The sequence below is a fragment of the Pholis gunnellus genome (assembly GCF_910591455.1).
Source record: "Pholis gunnellus genome assembly, chromosome: 2".
In the NCBI taxonomy this organism is placed as follows: domain Eukaryota; kingdom Metazoa; phylum Chordata; class Actinopteri; order Perciformes; family Pholidae; genus Pholis; species Pholis gunnellus.
Window position 1 is genome coordinate 17,728,621 of NC_136536.1, and position 22,318 is coordinate 17,750,938.

At 40.1% G+C, this 22,318-nt stretch overlaps 1 protein-coding gene across 1 annotated transcript in view; it reads left to right on the forward strand.

Moving 5' to 3' along the window:
- The window catches only part of cacna1db (calcium channel, voltage-dependent, L type, alpha 1D subunit, b), a gene marked incomplete at both ends in the record, with an annotated part of 68,765 nt that overhangs the window by 21,641 nt on the left and 24,806 nt on the right, over window positions 1-22,318 (forward strand). Inside the window, 12 exons of the mRNA XM_079166981.1 lie at window positions 8,035-8,174; window positions 8,834-8,976; window positions 11,456-11,608; window positions 12,998-13,194; window positions 15,271-15,374; window positions 15,676-15,845; window positions 18,793-18,867; window positions 20,530-20,614; window positions 20,792-20,818; window positions 21,336-21,496; window positions 21,634-21,859; window positions 22,064-22,271. Coding sequence (XP_079023107.1) covers window positions 8,035-8,174; window positions 8,834-8,976; window positions 11,456-11,608; window positions 12,998-13,194; window positions 15,271-15,374; window positions 15,676-15,845; window positions 18,793-18,867; window positions 20,530-20,614; window positions 20,792-20,818; window positions 21,336-21,496; window positions 21,634-21,859; window positions 22,064-22,271 — 1,689 coding nt within the window. The remainder of the gene's footprint in view (window positions 1-8,034; window positions 8,175-8,833; window positions 8,977-11,455; window positions 11,609-12,997; window positions 13,195-15,270; window positions 15,375-15,675; window positions 15,846-18,792; window positions 18,868-20,529; window positions 20,615-20,791; window positions 20,819-21,335; window positions 21,497-21,633; window positions 21,860-22,063; window positions 22,272-22,318) is intronic.

Genomic DNA, 22,318 nt, shown 5'->3' on the forward strand with positions numbered 1-22,318 from the left:
GGTTCATTTAAAGTGCTGTAGGATTTATTCATGCTTTGGAATCTAGTTCATGAGGTTTCTAATCATATTTAATGCAACTTGTTTGCTGATCGATGTGGATCAATATAAATAAAGTTTTGGTTAAAACAATGTTCTTACAGATCAACTTCCTGTTTACATCATGTGACTCAGGCTGACATCATTGCAGCTCCTGTTCACAGACAGAGTATTATGGGATGCAACAGTACCTGTTGGGTGGGGTGAAGGATGATTGGGTTAGACTGAACACAAACACACACACACACACACACACACACACACACACACACACACACACACACACACACACACACACACACACACACACACTGAGCCACATGGCATTGAGTGTTATGTCAGCTCGTGTTATCATCAATGACGGTAGTGACATCGCGTGACCCTGCATCTGCTGTGTGTGTGTGTGTATCTCCCAGCTCTTCTCTCTGATCAATTTAAGCACACACACACACACACACACACAGACACACACGTACATGTACCAGAATATACACAGGGGGAATACAGTCACATGATGAAAAACACATAGCAAGTCAGTCAGTGCTGAAATCAGAGTTTGCATGAACGATCAGACAGAAAAGAAAATGTCAGCTCGTCAGAACGTCACTTTTTTATTGTACAACCTCTCACTCTCACTCTCACTCTCACTCACACTCAGGTGACTGGATCTGTGTCACCATGTGACTTAATGTAGATCACACACTGAAAAAAGGTTGCTGTTCTCAGAACAAGCTTCACCGCTCATCCAGACAAATTGACAAAAATGTAACACACTTTACAGATGATTTAGAATTTGAAGTGTACGCTTTACAGGTTGAGATTGTACTGGGAGAACATACACTACACAGTGACATGAAAACCTGTAATGTGATAAAAGTCAGATTATTTTATTTTATTTACTACAAAGGTTGTGTATGGACCAACCTTGATGTTTCTTTCAAAGTAAATGTATATATTAATATCTATTCTTTACACATTGACTAATAATTGTTTAACTTCAGTGTGTAGGTTGTATTGAATCTTTTCAGCACCAACACATGTTTTATGTGTTTTATTAAAGGGTTTAACTTGAGTACTCATTTGAAAATGCATCAAAATCCACCGTGGCATTTATTTATATGCTGTAGATGTAGATATTTATATATTACATCATTCACCCCTGGACCAATATTGAGTATCTAAACTGCTTTTGAGCCACATAATCAAATAATACATAACGAACTTCAACCAGTCTTTGGTTGTAAGAGGATCACATGTGCATGAAATGAAGCATAGAACCCAGCCAGTATCACGTGCTGGTTGTTCAACTCAAAATGTCTAATGGCTCCAATAACAAGTCATTAGAATGCACATAATAAAGTCAAATGTAGGGCAGATTGATTCTGGTTTATTGATGATGTGATACTCTGTATTGATTTGCAGTTTGTGGTCACAAAGAAATCTTGTATAATTGTGAAATACAGGAAATCATTCTGCATAATTCATATGAAGGGTTCAGCTGCTCATCATCGCAACACAAACATTGTTTTTGAGAGACAATTAAACCTTTTTCAGACATTCTCAATGTATCTCTCAGAGCACCTGAAGCTGCTCTGGTTGCTTTAAAATATTATGTGTTTTCATTTGGTAAGAAGATCTGTAAGGCCACTGATGAGCAACTTTTCTTTGGTGTGTTTTAGAGAGTTAAAGAAGCACTCTTCTAAAAGACGGTCACTTCTCACAGATCTGAAGACCAATGAGCTTTCTTTTTAAATGGAATAGTTTTACATTTTGGGAAATATTCTACGCTTTCTTGCTGAGAATTAGATGAGAAGACCCTCTCATGTCTGCAGGTGAACCTATCATCAGCAGACGGCTAACTTAGCTTAGCACAAAGAGAAAAAACAGGGGATCCGCTTCCCTAATTAATATATAATATTTTATTATATAAAGAGTAAAAACTCCTTTAATATAACAATAAACAAGTTTGTATTAAGTCGATCTAAGCATGACGATAAGAGTCTTGGACCCAAAACGTATCTCGAGAACTACATTACTAATGCAAAACACTGTGCTGTAGCATCCATGTAAGAGAAACAAATTCAGAACCAGACGGATAAAATCAAATTCAGATAATTAATTAGGTGGTCATGTGTGGTGGAACAGCGCAGAAAATGAACTTGTTGGTATAACTGCAAAGATTCACACAACATAATGTGGCGCTTGCAGAGTACAGCCAACTCACCATCGCTGCGACCAGTTTGTCTTATTGGAGAACGCAGTTGTACAGCCTGATACAGACTGCACAATCAAGTAACCACAAACACAAATGCAAAACAAGCCTGGGGAGGAATTTGGTGTTTTCCCTCTTTGAGCCATAACTCTGTGCTTATATTTCTCTTTGAGTTCACCTCTGGGTTCACAAACACATCATCAGTGAGCTGATGGACCATAAACTGTCCCTGTTTCAGACTTCCTATTTCTTTGTGTCTTTAGACATCAATGTCACTGATAGTCTTTCCTTGTGTCTGTCTCGTCTTCATCTGTCCCTCTATCGTTATGTTTTTGCTTCACGCTTTCCTATCCTTCCTTCCTTCCCTTCCAATCTTCTCTCTTTTTTTGCCGTTTCATAATCTGTTCCTCCTCCTTCCCCCCTTCTTTTTCTCCTCTGCTCTTGTTTTTGTCTCTTCGCCCCGCTGTGATTTAGTTACTCTGATCCTGTTTTCATCAATTGATTTGTTGCATTTTTCAAAGCCATGGGGAAAAATAGTGAATTACTATCTCCATTTCCATCACAAATAAACTATCACGTGCAAACTTTTAGCCAGTTTACATTATCTCCTGACAAAAGGTTTTTACTAATGTACTGATATCCTCACACAGCATGCTGGCAAGCTCACTTTTCACTACAAGATTTAAGTTTGGAAACAGCCTCTTTTGATTTAGCTTGGCCAGCTATAGTACCAATCAATCAGCGAACGTAACCGTGACTCGCCTCCTCTTTAAAATACTGAAACTCAGTAACAACTACATGCATTTTGTCAAAACCAGACATTTGTTTATGCTGACAGTTTAGGAGATGTTTCCAGAACAGCAGTCATGTTTTCTGGATGGAACATGGTTGAAAAAGTAAAGTGTAGCGACTGTTCATGTTGATGTCTGAGTGCAGGAGAGTTCAAACCAGCCGTCTATTGTACAGCTTGATCTCAAAAGTGGTGATTGTGGTTTAGCCAGCTCTTGACTGAAAACATGCTCCGCAGTCTCTGTCGATCCAAAAACATCATCTGGACATTTTGTCTGTCCTCTGTACAGAGACTGTGAGCTCTCTTGGCTTCAGCCACCAACATTTCTTGTCCAGCTCCCAAAAGAGGAGATTTGGGAGATTACAGGAAGCACTGCTCCTCCTTAAATCAGTTAAGCTGCTTCGTTATGTGTGCCCGGGCCTGTGTTGTGCTGTGGTTAGTAAAGCCATCTTAAAGCTGAGGAAGGTGAAGTTGGATGGAAAGGAGAACAAATGCACTTAGTCCTTAGAATTAATGACTAGAAAAACATGGACGTACATGTTCATGGAATTTTCCATCGTTTTCTTAAGGGACTTCATGTAGGCCTATTCTTTGGGATTACAACTCAACGCCATGATGTTAGTTGCAGAAGCCAGTAAATCCAAATTTGGGCTCTGTGGGTGGATCCTAAATGGAGCTGTAATTGGATGATGCAAAAACTGTGAGGAAAAGACCTTGACATCCAAGATAAGAACAACCAAACACATGTTTGCTCCTTTTAAGTCTAAATATGGTCTTAACGGAGCATTGGTGTTTAAAATCACCACCAACACACACATAAGAAGAATTAGATCCTAAATACTCAGAGAAAAAACATGTACTGCGACTATATTTTGGTATTCAAACAAAATGTGAACTTATAAAACCGACTTAAAGGATCTTTAACGTTGGTCCCTTTATGTGTGCAGCTCAGATTTAAAGGCACCTGCTGGCTTTCATAGATTGATAATGTATTATTTTGAAAGCGTGCAGTGCGTCAGTGAAAACTCCTATTTACCCGACAATGTGTGCTGTACAGGAGGCAGTTGTCTTGAGTATCCCAACTTCAAGTCTCATTCTCTGCCCACACATGAGAAAAAAAGCCTGATTTCCATGGCAACGTAATCCTTATCACAGCTGTATTACAAGCACAGAAGCAGATTACCCGCGATGCACTATAGACTATAGCGTAGTGGTCTTTTAGACACATGAAACAAGAACAGTTGGAACTTGTTGCTTCCTTTCGGGAAGCAGTTTACATGAAACAAAAACAAATAAAAACAACTCTCTAGCTCTCTGAATACCAGTCTCCACACAGAAGGGTTGTCCGTAGAGAAGAGGGTTGACAGGGTTTCGGGTTCCCCTTGCCGTCTCTCTCTCTCTCTCTCTCTCTCTCTCTCTCTCTCTCTCTCTCTCTCTCTCTCTCTCTCTCTCTCTCTCTCTCTCTTTACACCTCCTGGTCAGCACTCAACCCCACTCTAATTCTCTCACACCAGCGCCACGTGTCACTCTAACACTCCTGCACTGACTTACTATCCACGAACCCATGTGAGGTATAAAAGAGATTTTATTTTTTTGTTATGCAACATCATGCCATGTGTTTTAAAGCTACCAGGAGGTATGTAATAGGGCAGAGGGCAAAGACTATTTCTTTCCTGCGTATACTTAATTAAATCCACTTCTGTACCCTGCAGGGAGGAGGGGAGGGGATGTTACATGAGCACAAAACTAAACTGTGGGTTTTAGTGCAAAATGAGTTTCTGATGGGTCTCCTAGTTTGCTGAATTGGATTATTTTGAAAATATAGTGCATTGTGGTGTAGGTTAGAATAGATGAGCGGTTCTCTCTACACCAGTTTGTTAATTTATTTTTTCTCTTACTTCTTACTCAGTTAAAAAAAATTAAATAATGCAGGCTGAGCTAACCACAGTGATTACAACTCTTCCTAGAGCTGCTTCATAGTCAGGCCATAATCCAGCCCTTTCGCTGTAAAGCTTTTAATATGATGCAGCAGCAGGAAGTGTTTAGTTTTCATTAACAGCATTGCACACATGCACCTGCCCTCTGAAAACTGCAGTCTGCTGCGCTTGCTCTTGTTTTATCTCCATGATTCATTGTGTCACACTTTTATTTTTTCCGTTTTGGGTTAGGTGGTTGAAAGTAAAACTCTCTGTCAGTTGATCTTGCATTATTTTGTATAAAACCAAGGAATACAGTGTAGTACAGTGGGACATGTAAGAGAGGGTCTACTGATTGTAAATGTGTGTAAAATTGAACTCTACAGATTTTTAAGCTTTCGTGTAACCTTTCATCACAAAGGACGTCTTAAAATTGAAATGAATGCTTCAAATTAAGCATCACTTGATTTAACTATTTAACCATTAGTCGCAAATCCAGTTATATTTTATATATAGTAGTAGTGCCTCTATTACTTGTGTTACAAATAAATTCTATATTCAGGTAATGAAAGCAGTGTGTAACTGAATGGTTACATTCATTTTTCAAACGTCTTAGTTTTTCCTCTATTGATTTAGTTTTTGAACACCTGGCAGTTTTCTTAGGTGTTCATGTAATTGCTTAGTCTTCAGTGTTTCTGTTGTGTGTGTGTTAATTCAGTATGTAAGATGATGTGAGCGCTCTATTTGTTGTCTCCATTGTCCTGCAGTAATCTCCGTTCTTAAGAGGCAAACATGTTGATTATCAGCCCTCTGCAGTCAGGTCACGACCTGGTCACGACCTGACTGCAGAGGGCTGAACAACAGATACACACACTGTTTGTCAGCTGTTCGCTAAGCAGAGGAGCGGACATTTCAGACCTATGTAAACAACAGTAGGATGGAGCAAGAAGGTTGGATGGGGGCAGGTGTGTGTGTGTGTGTGTGCTTGTGTGTGTGTGCTTTGGAGGCTCTTTATCAGCGTTAAACAGCTCTGAGTTTTGGTGCCTGTTGACCTTAACAGGTCATCACCCAGCTACTGTAATGACACAGTTTACACCAGATAACAACACATGGCCATTGTAGAAAAATACATATCTACATGGCAGCTGAGATGTTCGGCTGAAGCATCCGGGCCTTTTCTGTAGTATGAAAGGACTGTTGCAGTGATTTTACATATTTTTGTCCATTTACTAAGCATCGGGAATATTTTTCATTACTACTGAATATTTTACAAACCAGGCAGGGGGAAAGGGGCCATGGGCCTTCACACTTTAGGCCCCCGGCTCGATTTGGTGTTGCGGCCGGTGTGATCCCGTCCCCGAGACGGTCTCTAGTTTCAGCTTATGACTTAACACCTGCAAAAGCCTCAACCTGGTGTTGCTAGATGGAAAGTCAGAGGATCACCAAAGTCAGTATGATTCATCATCTGGGGACCATGAATGTCTGTACAAAATCTGTGGACCAAAGTTGTGGACCGACATTGACATCTCTAGAGCTTTGGCGCGAGCATGTTTAGAAATGTATGCACCCTTGATGTACTTTGTAAAGGCTTACACAACTCAATTGATTCAAAAAAATGCATTCTAAAGTCTACACCTGACGGCATGATTAATAGTCAGCATTTGAACAGAATATACAGTGCATGCGGTTATGGAGCATAAACAAACACAGTAGGTAGCTGTGGTGTTCTTACAATGGCTGCTGTTGAATTACACATCCTAACTGCGGCTATGTCACCATTGCCAGAAGGGTTTATAATCCCTGTGCGAAACTGTCTGTCTGGTTGGCTTGCTGCCTTTCAGAAGTGTGTGTACGACTGCGGGTCTCTTGCCCACTTGGGTGGGTGTGAAGTCTGAGTGTGTGTGTGTGTTTCTGTTGGTGTCAGTTTCTTTCAGTGGGCATGAATGTGTCTGTGCGAGTCTTTGTGTGCGCCTTCTGTGTTTGTTTCCATTAAATCAACAGGAAAAGTGCTTTGCTTAATGGTTCTTAAACCTGCCGACTCACTAACCTTTTGCATTGAGGGAGAAAGAGAGAGAGAGACACACACAGATAGAAAGAGAGAGAGACACACACAGATAGAAAGAGAGAGAGACACACACAGATAGAAAGAGAGGGAGTTTGTGTGGGAGAGACGCAGAGAGAAAGGGAGAGATATGAAAGGAGTGAAATGTGTTTCTGTGAGAGACAAAGAAAGTGAAATAATGTGTAAGCTCAATAAATAGATGTATGTGGATATGTCCAAATTCAGGGACCCGTTTCCGTTACCAGACACAGTGTTACCATGGAAACATGCTGATGATGCAGCAGGACACACAATACGACTGAAGAATTTGAATATTTGGCCCTGAAACATATTTTTCATAGATCATCTATGAATCAAACAGTGCTGGTAATACTGTGACATCTTCTGAGTTTTGTTTGTCTGTTCATTGTTTGTCTGGTCATGTTAAGCAGCCAGTTCTTCCTTTGATTCCAAACTACTAACGTAAAATGCATCACTTCCTGTGCTGTGTTTCTGAGGAGGGTCACTGCAGCATAATGTGGAGCATACAGGTCTTCTCCACCGACATTCCTCCATAAAAAGCCAGTGTTTGACATGTTTCACAATGCTGCTGCTGCATGAAAACCTTGAGCTCTCAATGTGAGAGTTATATTTTGCTTACAAAATGAAGAAGTTCTTGTTTGAGGTTTGAATGGTTTTTTTTTCTGTCCATGTTTGACCCTGAAACAACATCCATTTCAAAATGTTTTGTGTCCTTTCAGCATCAGCGAAACACTATGACTTATGATGCATATCATGTCTTACAGTATGCTAACGTACGTAACGACAGAATATGTTAAATTGCATTTATAAAAATTTTTTTAAGGTACTCTTCTGTCTTCTCTGTTGTTTTGTCTTACACCTTCTTGCCTCATTGCCTCCTCTTTTGGCAACCTCCATGCACATTATTAGGCTCACAGCAACTTCTTTTGTAAAGTTTGGGTAAAGTTAGATGACTAAACTGTTCTCTTTCTTTTATTTTCTCCCTCTCTCCACACAGGAAACAGTAGAATATGCCTTCCTGATCATTTTCACGATAGAGACATTTCTGAAGATTATTGCTTACGGTCTGGTCATGCACCAAAACTCCTACGTCAGAAATGGCTGGAACATGCTGGACTTTGTCATCGTCATAGTGGGGTGAGTTCATAGTAGCGCATGCGTGGTACGTACGCGCAAACACACACAGTCATAGGCATGGTTACACACAGACACAGGTAGGTTATTTGTTGCATACACTGAAGCTTTAGCGATGCACGTTATCGCTCATACAGTCCCTCATTTACTTTCAATCAAACCTACATTTGTGAATTGCACAAGCATCATAACTCAGCATTTAGCTGTCCGTCATTTGCGTGGCTCCCCAGCTTTTCATTCTCATCATATTCAGTAACAAGATGGCAGTAATATTTTGAAACATGTGCGCACACACACACACACACACACACACACACGTATGTACACACATTCACACGCATGGCCTTGTTAAGAGTGATCAGTAGACCAACTGGCCCCGGCAGGACTTTAATGTAAACTGTGATGTGAAAAACTAAAGGTAAATATGCGCAGACATAAAGGACTCACACATAAAGCATATGAGCACGCCCTCACACACAGGTGCATGTACACAGAGATAGGTGCAAAGAGGCTGGCTTTGTTTTTTGCTGTCTGACTCTTGCTTTCATGTGCTTTGCTCTGTTTTCATGACATCTCCGTCACTGCTCTCTTCTCCCTCGCCTCCCTTTCCCTTAACCTCTCGTCTCCCTCTCTTCCCCGTTTCCCTCTCTCCCCTCCATCAGGTTGTTCAGTGTAGTTCTGGAGATGATAACCAAAGACGCTGACTCTGGCGGCCAGTCTGGAGGCAAACCTGGGGGGTTTGATGTCAAGGCCCTCCGAGCTTTTCGCGTGCTGCGACCCCTTCGCCTTGTCTCTGGAGTTCCTAGTGAGTTAACACAGAGCTGGTTTTAGCTCTTGAGCAGTTTTAAGACAAGACTTGAGTTAAATTTTTTGACTTGCACACACTATTTAGACCTTTAATCAGGTTGACGTTGGGTGGAGTTACGCACCCCAACCCAACCTGGATATGAGACATCTGAAATGATCCCAGGTCACCAAATTCTAGATAGGCTACGAATAACAATAATGACAACAATTGTGTTCATACAGCTAACAAGAGAGCAATATATCTGTTATTATATATTATTCTGTCACTTGTAATTCAGCATACATTAAACCTGAACGAGGGAACTCTTCACATTGGTGGCACCACAGAAGATGTTACCATTTCTAATGTCTCAGCCTTTTCCCTGACATCACAGATGACGTCATCAGTTCGGATAAGAAATTGTATAAATAGAAGGAAAAACTGATAAACCTAATGAGCTGGGTTTAACCAGATTTGCTTAGATGGAATGCTCCATCACCCACACCTTCAGAGGTGAACAACTCGCCAAATGTCCCTAGAGTTTCCTCCTCTGGTGTATTCCGTCTTTGGAACTGGTCGCTGCGCATTTTAATATCAGTTAAAACGGGTAGAAGAGATATCCGCACACATAAATCTATGCAGAGTAAACTTTATTTTTAGCTTTTGTTATCCTGCATTATCCGTTAAAACTAAAAGCAGTGATTGCAATAACACGCGATGCTTACTAATCCAACTGCTGTCCCAAATCTTTGTGGTCTGGTTTCTCAAATAAGCACAGTGTCCAAAGCCAATACATCATTTTATTTCACTCTGTGTTGACTGATTTATTCATTTATTTTTTCATGAACAGTACTGGTGCTACGCCCCCTTTACCATACATAGAGTCTTGCTGGATTTTACTTGGTTGAAAACAACTTTCAATGCATTTTAGAAATGGGCTAAAAAAACAAAAAATAAATCCCCGAAAATAATCGTGCAACACTGGGGCAGCTCTGTAGCTCACTTGGTAGAGTGGAACCCTATGTGCACTATGCTTCATGCATTGAGCTCCACTGACTGGCCACAGTCTGATCTAGACTATATCAAATTACAGTATAACAATTTTCCACTCTGCCAGGCGACTTTGTGATTGCGTTTCCTGCTTAATTGTGAGATGACATTACCTATCACAGGAGTGTAATGGATTTTGACAATTAGGAGCCTGGCATTTATAACCTTGGTGGAGGCCTAAAAAGGTGCCACCTGAGACTTTCTGAGACACATGAATAGAACAGATGTTAATGTTAATAGTAAGACCTGTGCTTTCCCTACTGTGACGGGACAAAGTGTTTGCAGTGGAGAAGGCCTATTAGACTATCATGGGTTTAATTTGTAATCTTACATAACAGAATATTAAAACATTTCGTTCTGAAATGCAATATTTAAGTTTGTGTTTACTTCTTCCCATGTATTTATTGATAACAATAAGTCACCTGTTTTTGTCGGGTTGGAAACGACTGAATACTGCCCTCTACTGAACACAATATTCATTGCTGGTACCGATATGACTGTGGCCAAAGTCTGTCATTTGTATGTCGAGCTTGCCAGACAATTAGTGTTAACACATAAACTGAAATTGGAGTGTTAGCTCAGTGAAAAAATACAGATTTCTTTGTGCTGGTATTTGCATCAGTGTATACCAGCTAGCTAGCGTTTAGCCAGTAGAAACTGTACTGCTGTCTCTATTAGATTCTAACATAAGCCGGTGGTCTAAGCCCAAGCCGATATAGTGCGATTGAGGTAAATGTTGGAAATGGGAACAAGAAGATGTTTAATGTTTTTATACACCATCTATTCTACGGCCAACAGTAATGCTGTTTGTTTGCTCCTTTGACTGTGGCTAATAATATTGTTACACTTCCCTTTCTGCAAATAAAATATCAGGAGATACAGCTTCCTTCGCTATTTCTGTCCAGCTCACGGTTGACCTTCCATGAAGTTGCCCTAATGTGTCTGCATTCTTTGAGTTGCCATAGCAATGTATTGTCCACATGGTCTCGGGGAGGAAAGGACCCCCGGGAAAGATGAACTGAGCTTCGACGGCATTTTCAGTTCTAATCTAGTTTTAACATTTGTCTCTGTAGGATGGTATGTGCAGTTTAATTAAGCTGTGATATTTCGGCTTGTTTGCTAATGCCATAGAGGCCGGTTTGCTGGCTTTTAGGTCTATTCGGTGATATCATGAGGCTTCGGAGGTTTCGGATAATGGTATTCTTCTTCTGCTCTAATGTACACAATATATATATATTTTGATTAAGACTACTTTTTAGAGTTTTATTCTGCATTGAGCGTAGAGGTCTGTTCTTGCTGACATAAACACATATTCAAGGGTTTGTTCATTAATTAAAATAAGGAACAAATATACTGTTGCTGCTTTTCTCATATGAATGGCAACTCAAATTTGGGAATTCCTGGGTACACAGCCCATTTATATTTCTGTCATGTGTTCCCTTTGCAGGTTTACAGGTGGTTTTAAACTCCATTATTAAAGCCATGGTTCCCCTGCTACACATCGCTCTGCTGGTCCTCTTTGTCATTATCATCTACGCCATCATCGGCCTGGAGCTCTTCATTGGCAAAATGCATGCAACATGCTACGTGATACAAACAGGTATGGTAGTGCTGCAGCAGTTTTCTTTAAAGTGTGTGGTTTCCCACATCCAACCTACAGTATGAACAGGAGTATAAATCTCATCTATACAGGATTTAATCCATGTCAATGAAACATGTTCCTAGTATGTGAATGGTGGCAAGCAAAACAGGACAGAGCAACAGATGGGTGGATTAAATCCAGTGATTAGATAACTAATGTCTGACTATTATGTAAACAGGCTTGACTTTTACTCGAGCATTGCTTCAAACTAGGGCTTTCACAATAATCAGACTTTTTACTACTAGTGTTGAAAATCTGAACAATTTTTTGGCAAATGAATTACACTCAAAATGTTAAGTGTAGGTAGGTGGGGAGAGTCTGTAACCATACCTGTACCAAAGCTTCATACATGCCGGGATTATTGAAGAGTAAGGAAAAATTGATTGAAGCATGTACATACTGTGTATACATACACACGAGTGTGGCTGTTTAAATCACAGAGATTTGTTGGCTATATCACTCTGTTTCCCCCTGTCTCATACACACCTTTCTCCTAATCTCTTTCTCGCTTTGATCTGTTTTGATGCGTTTGCTTGTGGACGTCAGGAGAAGCATTCTAGACTTAAGTTGAGAGTTCATGACTGAGCGAGATGGAAGCTCCCTTTATAATCCCCCCCCTCGCTCGTGTCTGCTCTCTTTGCTGTGAGCAAGGCACTTGCTGTTGCTTGTGGTCCTCATACGTGTGGATGGAGGGGGACATGTGTCCACTACAAAACAATGGGATGTGTGTGTGTAAAAGCGTGCTTGGTGTATATTTTAACAAGGAGGGGAGGAAGTTTAACATGTTGTGGGCTCATTGACTATGCATGTGTGTCTGTAATGTTTATTTAATGATTGCATGATGACAGAACATTTAGTAATGAAATGTAACCTAGACTAGAGGACTTTATTAAGGGATACATGAACTGCCGATCTCTGTGGTCTGGTCTGACTGTGATTAGCTTAAATAACTGTTTTATTCTCTTCTTATAGAGTAATTATGACGATCATGATTCATTTCGGAAGCTTTTTCATGAGAAATCAAAAGGAAAATGCTCCTAGATAAACGGAGCAGGAGAAAAGAAAAGCGCAATTATGAAAAATGAATACAGTCAAAAGAATGAAATGGTAGTAGGAGGCTAAGACAATGTAGATGATAACCAGTGAAAGGAGATGATAAAATAGTATGATTAAGACCAGCTTTATAATGCCAGTGCTGTAAAACAATTTCAGTAAAAAGTGAGATTTAAGAATAGAAAAAGCTGTCATTTAAACAGAAGGCTTCTTTCTATGTTCTTCATCCTTTATTATGCGTCAGCTCCAATTCTGTGGGTTTGTCGATTCATCTGTCTAACTCTGTGCCTCCAGGTGCCCTCGCGGAAGAAGAGGCCACACCATGTGCGGTTTCAGGGCACGGCCGCCATTGCCTGCTCAATGGTACGTCTTGCAGAGACGACTGGCAAGGCCCCAACAACGGCATCACCAACTTCGACAATTTCTTGTTTGCCATGCTCACTGTGTTCCAGTGCATCACCATGGAGGGCTGGACCGACGTTCTCTACTGGGTAATCTGCCACTCTGCATCCACATTACTCTGATGAAGCCCATTGGGGCCATATTTTTAGTTTATTAACCCATGTGTGTCACTTTTGAGATCTTTGGTTTTGACAAAACCTTGTAAAATACTGTGTTACTTCCGGCATGTTTAAAACTATGTCGATGTCATCATTTTTAAGGCTAGAGATGAAAACAAGGCGACGTATTTTTCGTGACTACCCCGTATAGAACTGCTTTATTTGTTAGAAAGGGAATCAAAAGTTTCCTTATTTTGCATTATATAAGAGGTTATATTTCAACTGATGGTAGTATTCCAAATGTATTGAAGTTATGAAAAATGTGACATGATGAAAGTAATGTGCATTGATGAGGCAGGTTTATTTGTACAGCACCTTTCAACAACAACAAGTGTTTTACATAATACACTACCGTTTCATTATTTTTTACAATTTAGGTCACATGGATAAACTTATGATGATATACAACAGGGTTGTTTCATACAGGACACAATCACAATAATGATGTCTGAGGATAATTTACAAGGTTTAACTGAAAATCTGCGGGCTACAAGAAACATAACTCATCGAGGCCCTCAATATATAACATCTCACATGACATTCGGTTTCTCTCTCCTACAATATTCAAGCTCATGTATGATTTTGAAAAAAAAAAGGCAGGCTCACTTCAAAACCCTCAGCTTCTCATTAGCAAAAATCAACAACAGGTTTTAATTAGCCCAAAACACTCAGCATTGAAGCCCAACTCAGGATGAGTTTTAATCAGAATCCACCCACATCCTTTTATTGATGGAGACCCTCATCTATGAAATAATGTGCGTCGTCCTTTCTCCCTCACAGACTCTTTACTTCTGTATGTGTTACCATGGCAATCCCATACAAATACTGCTGTCAAAGTGCTGAAAGAAGGAGACAAACCTTAAAGAAGGAGCGATAGATGGATAGACCTCTGACCGTTTCTACAGAAATCTATTCAATATCTTGGCTGTATTGTGCTGTTGCTGGAGGCAGAGTCGAAGCACTGAGTTGTCTCTTCCTTGCCAGCTGATGTGTTTTTTTTTTTTTTTTCAGGAGTAATATGAGTTTTAAGTATATTTTGCATGCATGCATGTATGGGACGAAGGAAAGTTAAGTGTCAAGTGCGTATAGGTTATCCAGACTGTATAAAGAGCCAGCGTGTGGTTATAAATGGACAAACTTCAACTATTAACTTTCTCTTTGCCAAAACAGCTTTATTATAATGCACTTTAGCTCTGTAGTGAGGTCATTTACCACATCCTCATTACTAAAAGATAAGCCATCCTAGTCTAATATGTCCTCCCCTCATTACGAGCCCAGTCGTCTCTCACATGTTGCCCTCTAGTGGTCACAGTTCCTGCTCCAGTTGTTGAGCTTTTTCCCTCTGAAGGACATTATGGACTTTGAACTGCCTCCAGTATAAAAATACATTTAAAGTACTGGAGTCATGGCTCCCTTGAGCTTAGCAAGATGTAAAAAAAAAAAAGTGAATTAAGAAAATCAACACAATTATACTGAAGGCAGTACATGTGATTACTTACATTCAAAATATATTTTTTAAGGCTGTGCCTGAAAGTAAACTTTAAACACCTGAAGCATTCAGAAGCTATACATACTATCTACAATACGTGTGGTTTGTAAAGTTGCAGGTGAGTTGAGGTGTATTTTCTACCGGCACAAGCTGTGAAAAATAGCAGCCGCACATCATCCACGTCCGTTAGCCAGTCGTTGTTACTTGAATGGCTGAAACACTAAAGCAGCTGTCAATCTAAAACAATTGGGGGAATTACACTGGTCCTTGTAAATGCCTATGTAAATGTATGAGATGTTTGTCTTTTCATGAGTTGTTCGTGAGGGTGTTTGGATTTCCTCGAGCAAAGTAGTTCAATTCTCTACGACAAGTTTTATGAAACAGTAAAGAATTGTATGCAATTTTAAAATAAATAAAAAAACATAAAAAAAGATGAAAATATATGCACAATTATGAACCACAACATATAAATAAACCGTGTCTAATATTTCTCCTTGTCTACTTGTGTTTCTATTTAGATGAATGATGCAATGGGCTTTGAGCTGCCCTGGGTCTACTTTGTCAGTCTGGTCATCTTTGGATCCTTCTTTGTTCTCAACTTGGTTTTGGGTGTGTTGAGCGGGTAGGTGTTGAGGGTGCTTTTGTGTTTTTTTCCCCCCTTTTAAGTAACAAATAGCTTTTAAAGCTTGTTCTGATGTGCTAAACTCCACAAATTCATTTCAAAGACTAAGAATATTTTCAGACACTCTATGACACTCTTATAAATTTAAAAATATAAGTAGCCATATGATTATCAGTTCTGTGAACCCGAACAGGATACGCAGGTTTAGAAAATGGACAGATTTCTTGTTTGGGGTTTGTTCTGATCCAGTACAGTATTATCTGAATCAGGTTTTACAATCGTTATGCTCTGCCCTGTCCAGAGAGTTTTCCAAAGAGCGAGAGAAGGCCAAGGCTCGGGGAGATTTCCAGAAGCTACGTGAGAAGCAGCAGTTAGAGGAAGACCTGAAAGGCTACCTGGACTGGATCACCCAGGCTGAGGACATCGACCCCGAGAACGAGGAGGAGGGGGACGAGGAGGGCAAGCGTAACCGTGAGTTTTCTGAATTTGATCAATTTTGTCCCTCTATCTGTGTCCAAAGCAGAGCAATGAAGAATGCAAACAGAACTGTGAGTTGAGGCGGGCCTTAAGCTCTTCTGCCTTTAAATAATGTTGCATGTCTCTTTGTCTCATTGATAGTGAAAGAAGGCAGGTGAGGAGGGCAAACCATTACTCATCCTTCTGTTGTTGTTCCACTCGGACAAGCTCACTGATGCTTTGTCTTTCATGTATCATAAAGGAAATGTTCTATGTACCTGGGACAAATCGCGAATAACACATGACTTTTTCCCACAAGTAGATGTTGACCGACTGTTTTAAACATGTGGAGAGTGGCCAAATAAAACTGACACGCTTACAGGTTGCACTTTGAAATGACAAACAACCACAATCCAGTCTTATATTTAGTACAAAGGGACGGTATCACATGTTGCAGATTGTAGACAAAACACATGAATGTCACCACACGAAGATGCATTCCATAAAATATATCTTTCTCCAGGTTGTGCAGTTTGGTAAAACAGGCCATTTCCACAATAAGGAATCCAGAAAACAGTTATTGTACCAAAGTGAGACATTCACCACCTAAAAAATTCACCTCACAAAATCTGACTCTTTCTCTTCTGGCAAAATGAGTTGAGTGAAGCAAACATAAAACTGTACTTTGTGTTGTTTTGCTATTTTACAGTACCTTTCTATTTTGTATTGCCTTCATAAATTAGGTCAAGATTAGAGACTTCCTGTTGTTCCTTCTGTTTGCCTCCTGAAAATTGATGTGAACCACAAAGTGCTGCAGAATCGGTCTGTATTACACATTTAGACGCTCACGATTATCTCTTGATGAGTGCAGACGAAAAACTCTCTGCATGTCCGGGCAGTTGTGATCCCCTTTTTGTTGAACCACCAACCATATATGTGCTGCTCACTGTCCTGCGTCAGTGCTCCTGGATTCTAAAAGGAAAACTGCTCTTCGGGATGGCGCAACAGTGCTGTGAAGTATGCGAGTGAAAACTGTGACATCAGCCACGGTGGCGACTTCTGAGGTAGCGCAAAGAAAGTGGGCGACAGCAGTGCCGTGATTTTCGGTCTATTCTACGGTGTGGCCTTGTGTGTGCTGTTGCCATGACAACGCAGCGGCAACTGTGGACGTTTGGTTGTGTGTGTGTCTGTGTGTGTGAGAAATATTGCTTATTCTGATCTGGAGGAGGCTTATTGTGGGAACAGAATGTTTGCACCTTGTTTGGTTTTCCGGTGAGAAAACGTCTAATACAGAATTATTAAAACTATATAATATATAAAATAACGATAATCTATTTGACCTTTGACTGGTACAGTAAACTGAAGGTGGTTGCTGCAGACAAGTTATTTGTGTTTACAGCTGAAATGAGGATTGACTTAAGTCATTTGATTAGATGATTGATATTGAATGATTGAGCTGTGGGTGGTTGTATGAAGCATCATAACATTCTTGAAAAATGCAGTTATGGAAAATTGCAACATGTCTTCAAGTTCTCTCTTTGTTGTTCACCTTTAATCATAATATGTTTTCTCCTTTATATAAGGACATGCATTTCATTCCTTAATCCTAAAATTGTTAAACTACATTTACATGAATGACTTGAAAGGTTAGGTTCAGGGTTCAGTAGAGTGCAGACCTCAGCCAGGTGTGTTAGCAACGACCACTGCTGTATTGTTTGATTGAATGAATACAACCCGTAATTGGCAGTCAGCAGCTGCTGAAATTACTTACACATTCATTTCTTACCTCACCGTCATTGACTTCAAGCACAGCAGTGACGGTAATGAGTTTCAGGCTTTTCAGTTTCATACTGATTGATGTATCGGTCTGCTCACAGGTCAATCATTTCCTTTTTTATCACAAATCTATTTTGTTCAATAGGATGGGGGCTAGCTAGGGGTAATGTGGGTGGCAGGTTTTTCACACTGCTACAGTGCCTTTAAACCTTTTACGGTGCGGTCAGTGCATATGTACCTGTCAGTTTTTACATCCTCCAGTAATTGCCCTGCTTCTACCTCTGCTGCTGTTGTTGTAGACACCCAAGACAACACACTATCGTTCTCTTCTTAACTCCTGCAGTGACTGTGTGCCTTAGACATCTGTAGATTATTGCTAACAGTAGTTTTTTCCCCTCTTTCTTCCTTTTGTGTCTTCATATCTTCTCTTCTTGTTCTATTCTCTGCTTTCAATCTTATGTTTTCTTTCTGAAGTTCTGTTTGCTGCTAATCCTTTCCAGCCTAATATTGTATTCATTGTTACTCTGTCCAGAATTTATAGGGCTAAAATGATGACAAACCGAGGGGATTTATGAGGCAGATATACAGTAGTATGGTTGGTTTTTAAAGAATTGCGACATTTTACAGTCAGCACCCTCAGTACAATGTATTGTCGACTCTGTTTCAAAACTAACTCAAACATATAAATGGCTTTTCTGAACTGCACTTTCTTGTTATTTATCGGCTGACATACCGGTATATCTGCATTAAGCTAATACATATGAGCCTGGCTGATATTAAGTACTATTAAACAACCATTCTCTATTATATATCATCTTTCAGTGAGCAAGTATCCTGTCTAAACTGTGCTGTGAGTTCCTATGCTAATGTCAGCACTTACATATTGTTAATAATACCCCCACAAATAGTCCCTTTACTGTATCGTCTCTTTAACCTTTCTCTTTCCTGTCATGTGTCAACCCCCTTCCTGTTAGCAGTGAATGATTTACTGTAGTAGGAAAAGATAGTCTTTTATGGCTAGAGGATATTACTGTGTCCTGTACACTTGTTTGGTAGCTTTTCCTGGACATGGTAGCTGTGTCTGTGCTGTAGTTTGTATTGCAACTGTCTCTCTTGTTCTGCCGCGTACTGACTCACTGCTTCCTCTGCTGTCTGGCTGTGGGAACTGCATGTTGGTAACGCCAAGGGGTCACGCTGGCTGACCTCACTGAGAAGAAGAAAGGAAAGTTTGGCTGGTTCACTCAGTCCACAGAGACACAGGGTAAATGCGTTTGTGTACGCGTGAGTGCGTGGGCATGTTCATAAGGGACAGTTCATCTTTGTCCTGGAGGGCGCCTCTGCTTGCATGTGCTTTGCTTTATGCTTTTGTTTGTGCTTTTGTGTTTGCAAACCCTTTGTCGCATTAGTCAATGTCTAATCCTTACCATCCTCATCTTCAGCAAATCCATTTCATGGAGCACATGCACCTAATCACCCCCCCCCAGCAGCACACACAGCCTTTCTAGTGAAATATGAATCAACACTTTGTGTTGTACAACAGATGAGAAGCTGACGGAGGGGAAATGTGCTCCAGCCTCCATGTCACAGTGGAGGGGGATGTGTACCGAATAGCAAATTATGGGAAATGGCGCTTTCATTATCAGGAACGATAATGCGAATGTTACAAATAACACGCTCACACAAGGGAGATTGCTGTTCATCTTGAACATGATATGAATTTGTGTAATGTTTAGCATTAGCGATTTCAAGTGGTAAAAGATTCAGAAAAAGGTTTTTCAAACAAAATTTGAATGTACTTCTCTGTCCAAATATCAAAAACTATGACTTTGAATTAATATCTTTATCTATGTCTAAAAATGCACATTTTGTGTGAAATTAGATGTTTCCAGACACTTCCTAAAATTTATTTTAGTATCAGTTTAAATATTGCATCCTGAAAAACATTCTAATGTATAGTAAAACATGTTTTCAGTTAATCTCTTTTTAACTATATTTTGGGCCGGAAGTAAACAGAATTGTCAAAGTATTTGTGTACAGATCTCTCTTCCAATCACCATCATTTTCCTTTCATTTGCCATTTAAAAATATACATTTTATGCATGTACAGTATATATGTTTTCCAATATACTGTATGCTGTAACCCTGTGACTATGTAACTAATAATTGTTGCAGCATACAGACCTGGACCAAATAGTCTGATCAAATATATCAACTGGACAATGCAGTCAGTACTGAAAAGATTCAACATTCAACAATTAAACTATTTTATATGAGTAACAATATTTATATTTCCACTCGATAAATGCTTTAAAGAAATTACAAGAATTATTTACAAAGTCCAATTTGACTCAGGTCTGGCAGCATGTGCTCACTGTGACTTGATCTATGCAGGAACCTTAGAATTCATCACTTTTGGATATTGTTAGATACTCTTTCTTCGAGAACGACAATATTCTGTAAATTAGGAAACCCTGGCTGAATTAGCTTTTCTATTAAAGCCAAACTGTGAGGAGTCACCCAGCATTTTTAGTTTTCCGGTGGTTTGGCTTGACCTATGAGCTAATGTTTTTTCAGCAGTTTATAGTGAAGTCTTACAAGAACTGCTTATTTTTCAGTTGAGTCTTATAATAGTTTCAGTCTAATATAATTCAAAATAAGGAACCAAGCCAAACCAAAAATACATGCGTGTCAATAGGAAAATCTAGTAGAATTTGAATTTTATTGGGGAAACTTGTTTCCTTCAGGGCACAGTTTTTATGTCCTAAACCTCTTTGTTTCCTTGGTACCTCATCGTCTCACGTTACTTTTTCTTGTCTGTGTGTGTGTGTGTGTGTGTGTGTGTGTGTGTGTGTGTGTGTGTGTGTGTGTGTGTGTGTGTGTGTGTGTGTGTGTGTGTGTGTGTGTGTGTGTGTGTGTACCACAGCAAGCATGCCCAGTGAGACAGAGTCGGCAAACACAGAGAATCACAACGGAGAGGAAAACAAATCACCCTGCTGTGGGCCGCTATGGTGAGTGTGACATACGGTGTTGTTGCTATGATGAGCCAAAAAAAGAGGTTAATAAAGGACAGTCGATTGACACGATGGCTATTGTACATATTCAAAACGTGACTCAAATACAGAGCGCACAATTACACATGCTGTTGCCCTTTTATTTCAAGTTGCCTCATCTTCTATCCTCCACAGTCAAAAAATTACTAAGTTAAAGTGCAGGTTAGTAGCTCGGTACTGTATGATACTGCACGGTTGATGCCTTCTTCATTCATATATTTGATTCAACTCATCTTGCATGACTTATTCTTACCTCGTATTTGAATTGCTCAGATCCCCATTGTTTTCATCTACTTTATGGCGATTGATCCGACGTCTGTCATGTTTTGTATCTCACCAATCAGTCGTGATCCTGATGTAGCTGCAGTTTCATCATTGTGTTTTTTCCCCTGTTTACTCACCTAACATCCACCCAGTACTCTTTATAATTCATATTTTACAGTGATATTGTGCTTTCATGTTATTTCATGTATAACTGTATATGTGAGAAAACATAATCAAATACATACACATGAAATCCAAAGTCAGTTAGAGTTAATTCCAAAATTGGTTAAGATTCAATGTAATTCTCGACGAAAGAAACACAAGTTTTTATTGTGGCTGATTAAGTCGTATTTTTGAAGTGAACTCTTCTTAATTTGGCCGTACATATCATGACTTTTGACTATTTGTCTGTCAGTCGTCAGTCGCGACGATGGAACCGTTTCTGCCGCAGAAAGTGTCGAGTAGCTGTGAAGTCTGTGACGTTTTATTGGCTGGTCATCATCCTGGTGTTCCTCAACACACTCACCATTGCCTCTGAGCACTACAACCAGCCGGACTGGCTGACCAAAGTACAAGGTACCTCTTTTTTTTTTCTTCTCTATTCTGTTTCTATTCAGGTTTTGTAAAACATGTATTCCCGTCAGTTTTCTTGACTTTGTTCCACTATGACATGTTTGAGGATTTGTTGTTAAAGTAAGTCCTCTTCTCTCCAGACGTAGCCAACAAAGTTCTCCTGGCGATGTTCACCTTGGAGATGCTAGTGAAGATGTACAGTTTGGGGCTGCAGGCGTACTTTGTGTCGCTGTTTAACCGCTTTGACTGTTTCGTGGTGTGCGGAGGCATCGTAGAGACCATCCTGGTGGAGCTGGCCATCATGTCCCCGCTGGGCATCTCTGTTTTCCGTTGCGTACGACTCCTCAGGATCTTCAAGGTTACACGGTGAGCAAAAGAGCGTCAAAAATGACAACAACCTGGTCAATACAGCACGTACATCACGCCTGACGCAGGAGAATGTGGTCTTCATGCCTTGTCTGACCAATATTATCATTTTTACATGTTCCCCTCATTACCTTCACACCTTGTGTTTGGCATTCTGTGTGTCTATCCTTCCGTTTAACTTGTTTTATATTTCTTCTCCTCTAGTCATTGGGCGTCTCTTAGTAACCTGGTGGCCTCTCTGCTCAACTCCATGAAGTCCATCGCCTCCCTGTTGCTGCTGCTCTTCCTCTTCATCATTATCTTCTCCCTGCTTGGCATGCAGCTCTTTGGGGGAAAGTTCAACTTTGATGAAACTGTGACCAAAAGGAGCACGTTTGATAACTTCCCTCAGGCCCTGCTCACTGTGTTCCAGGTACGATTTGCAAGAATTATGACTGAGAAGCTTGTTCAGGATTCACA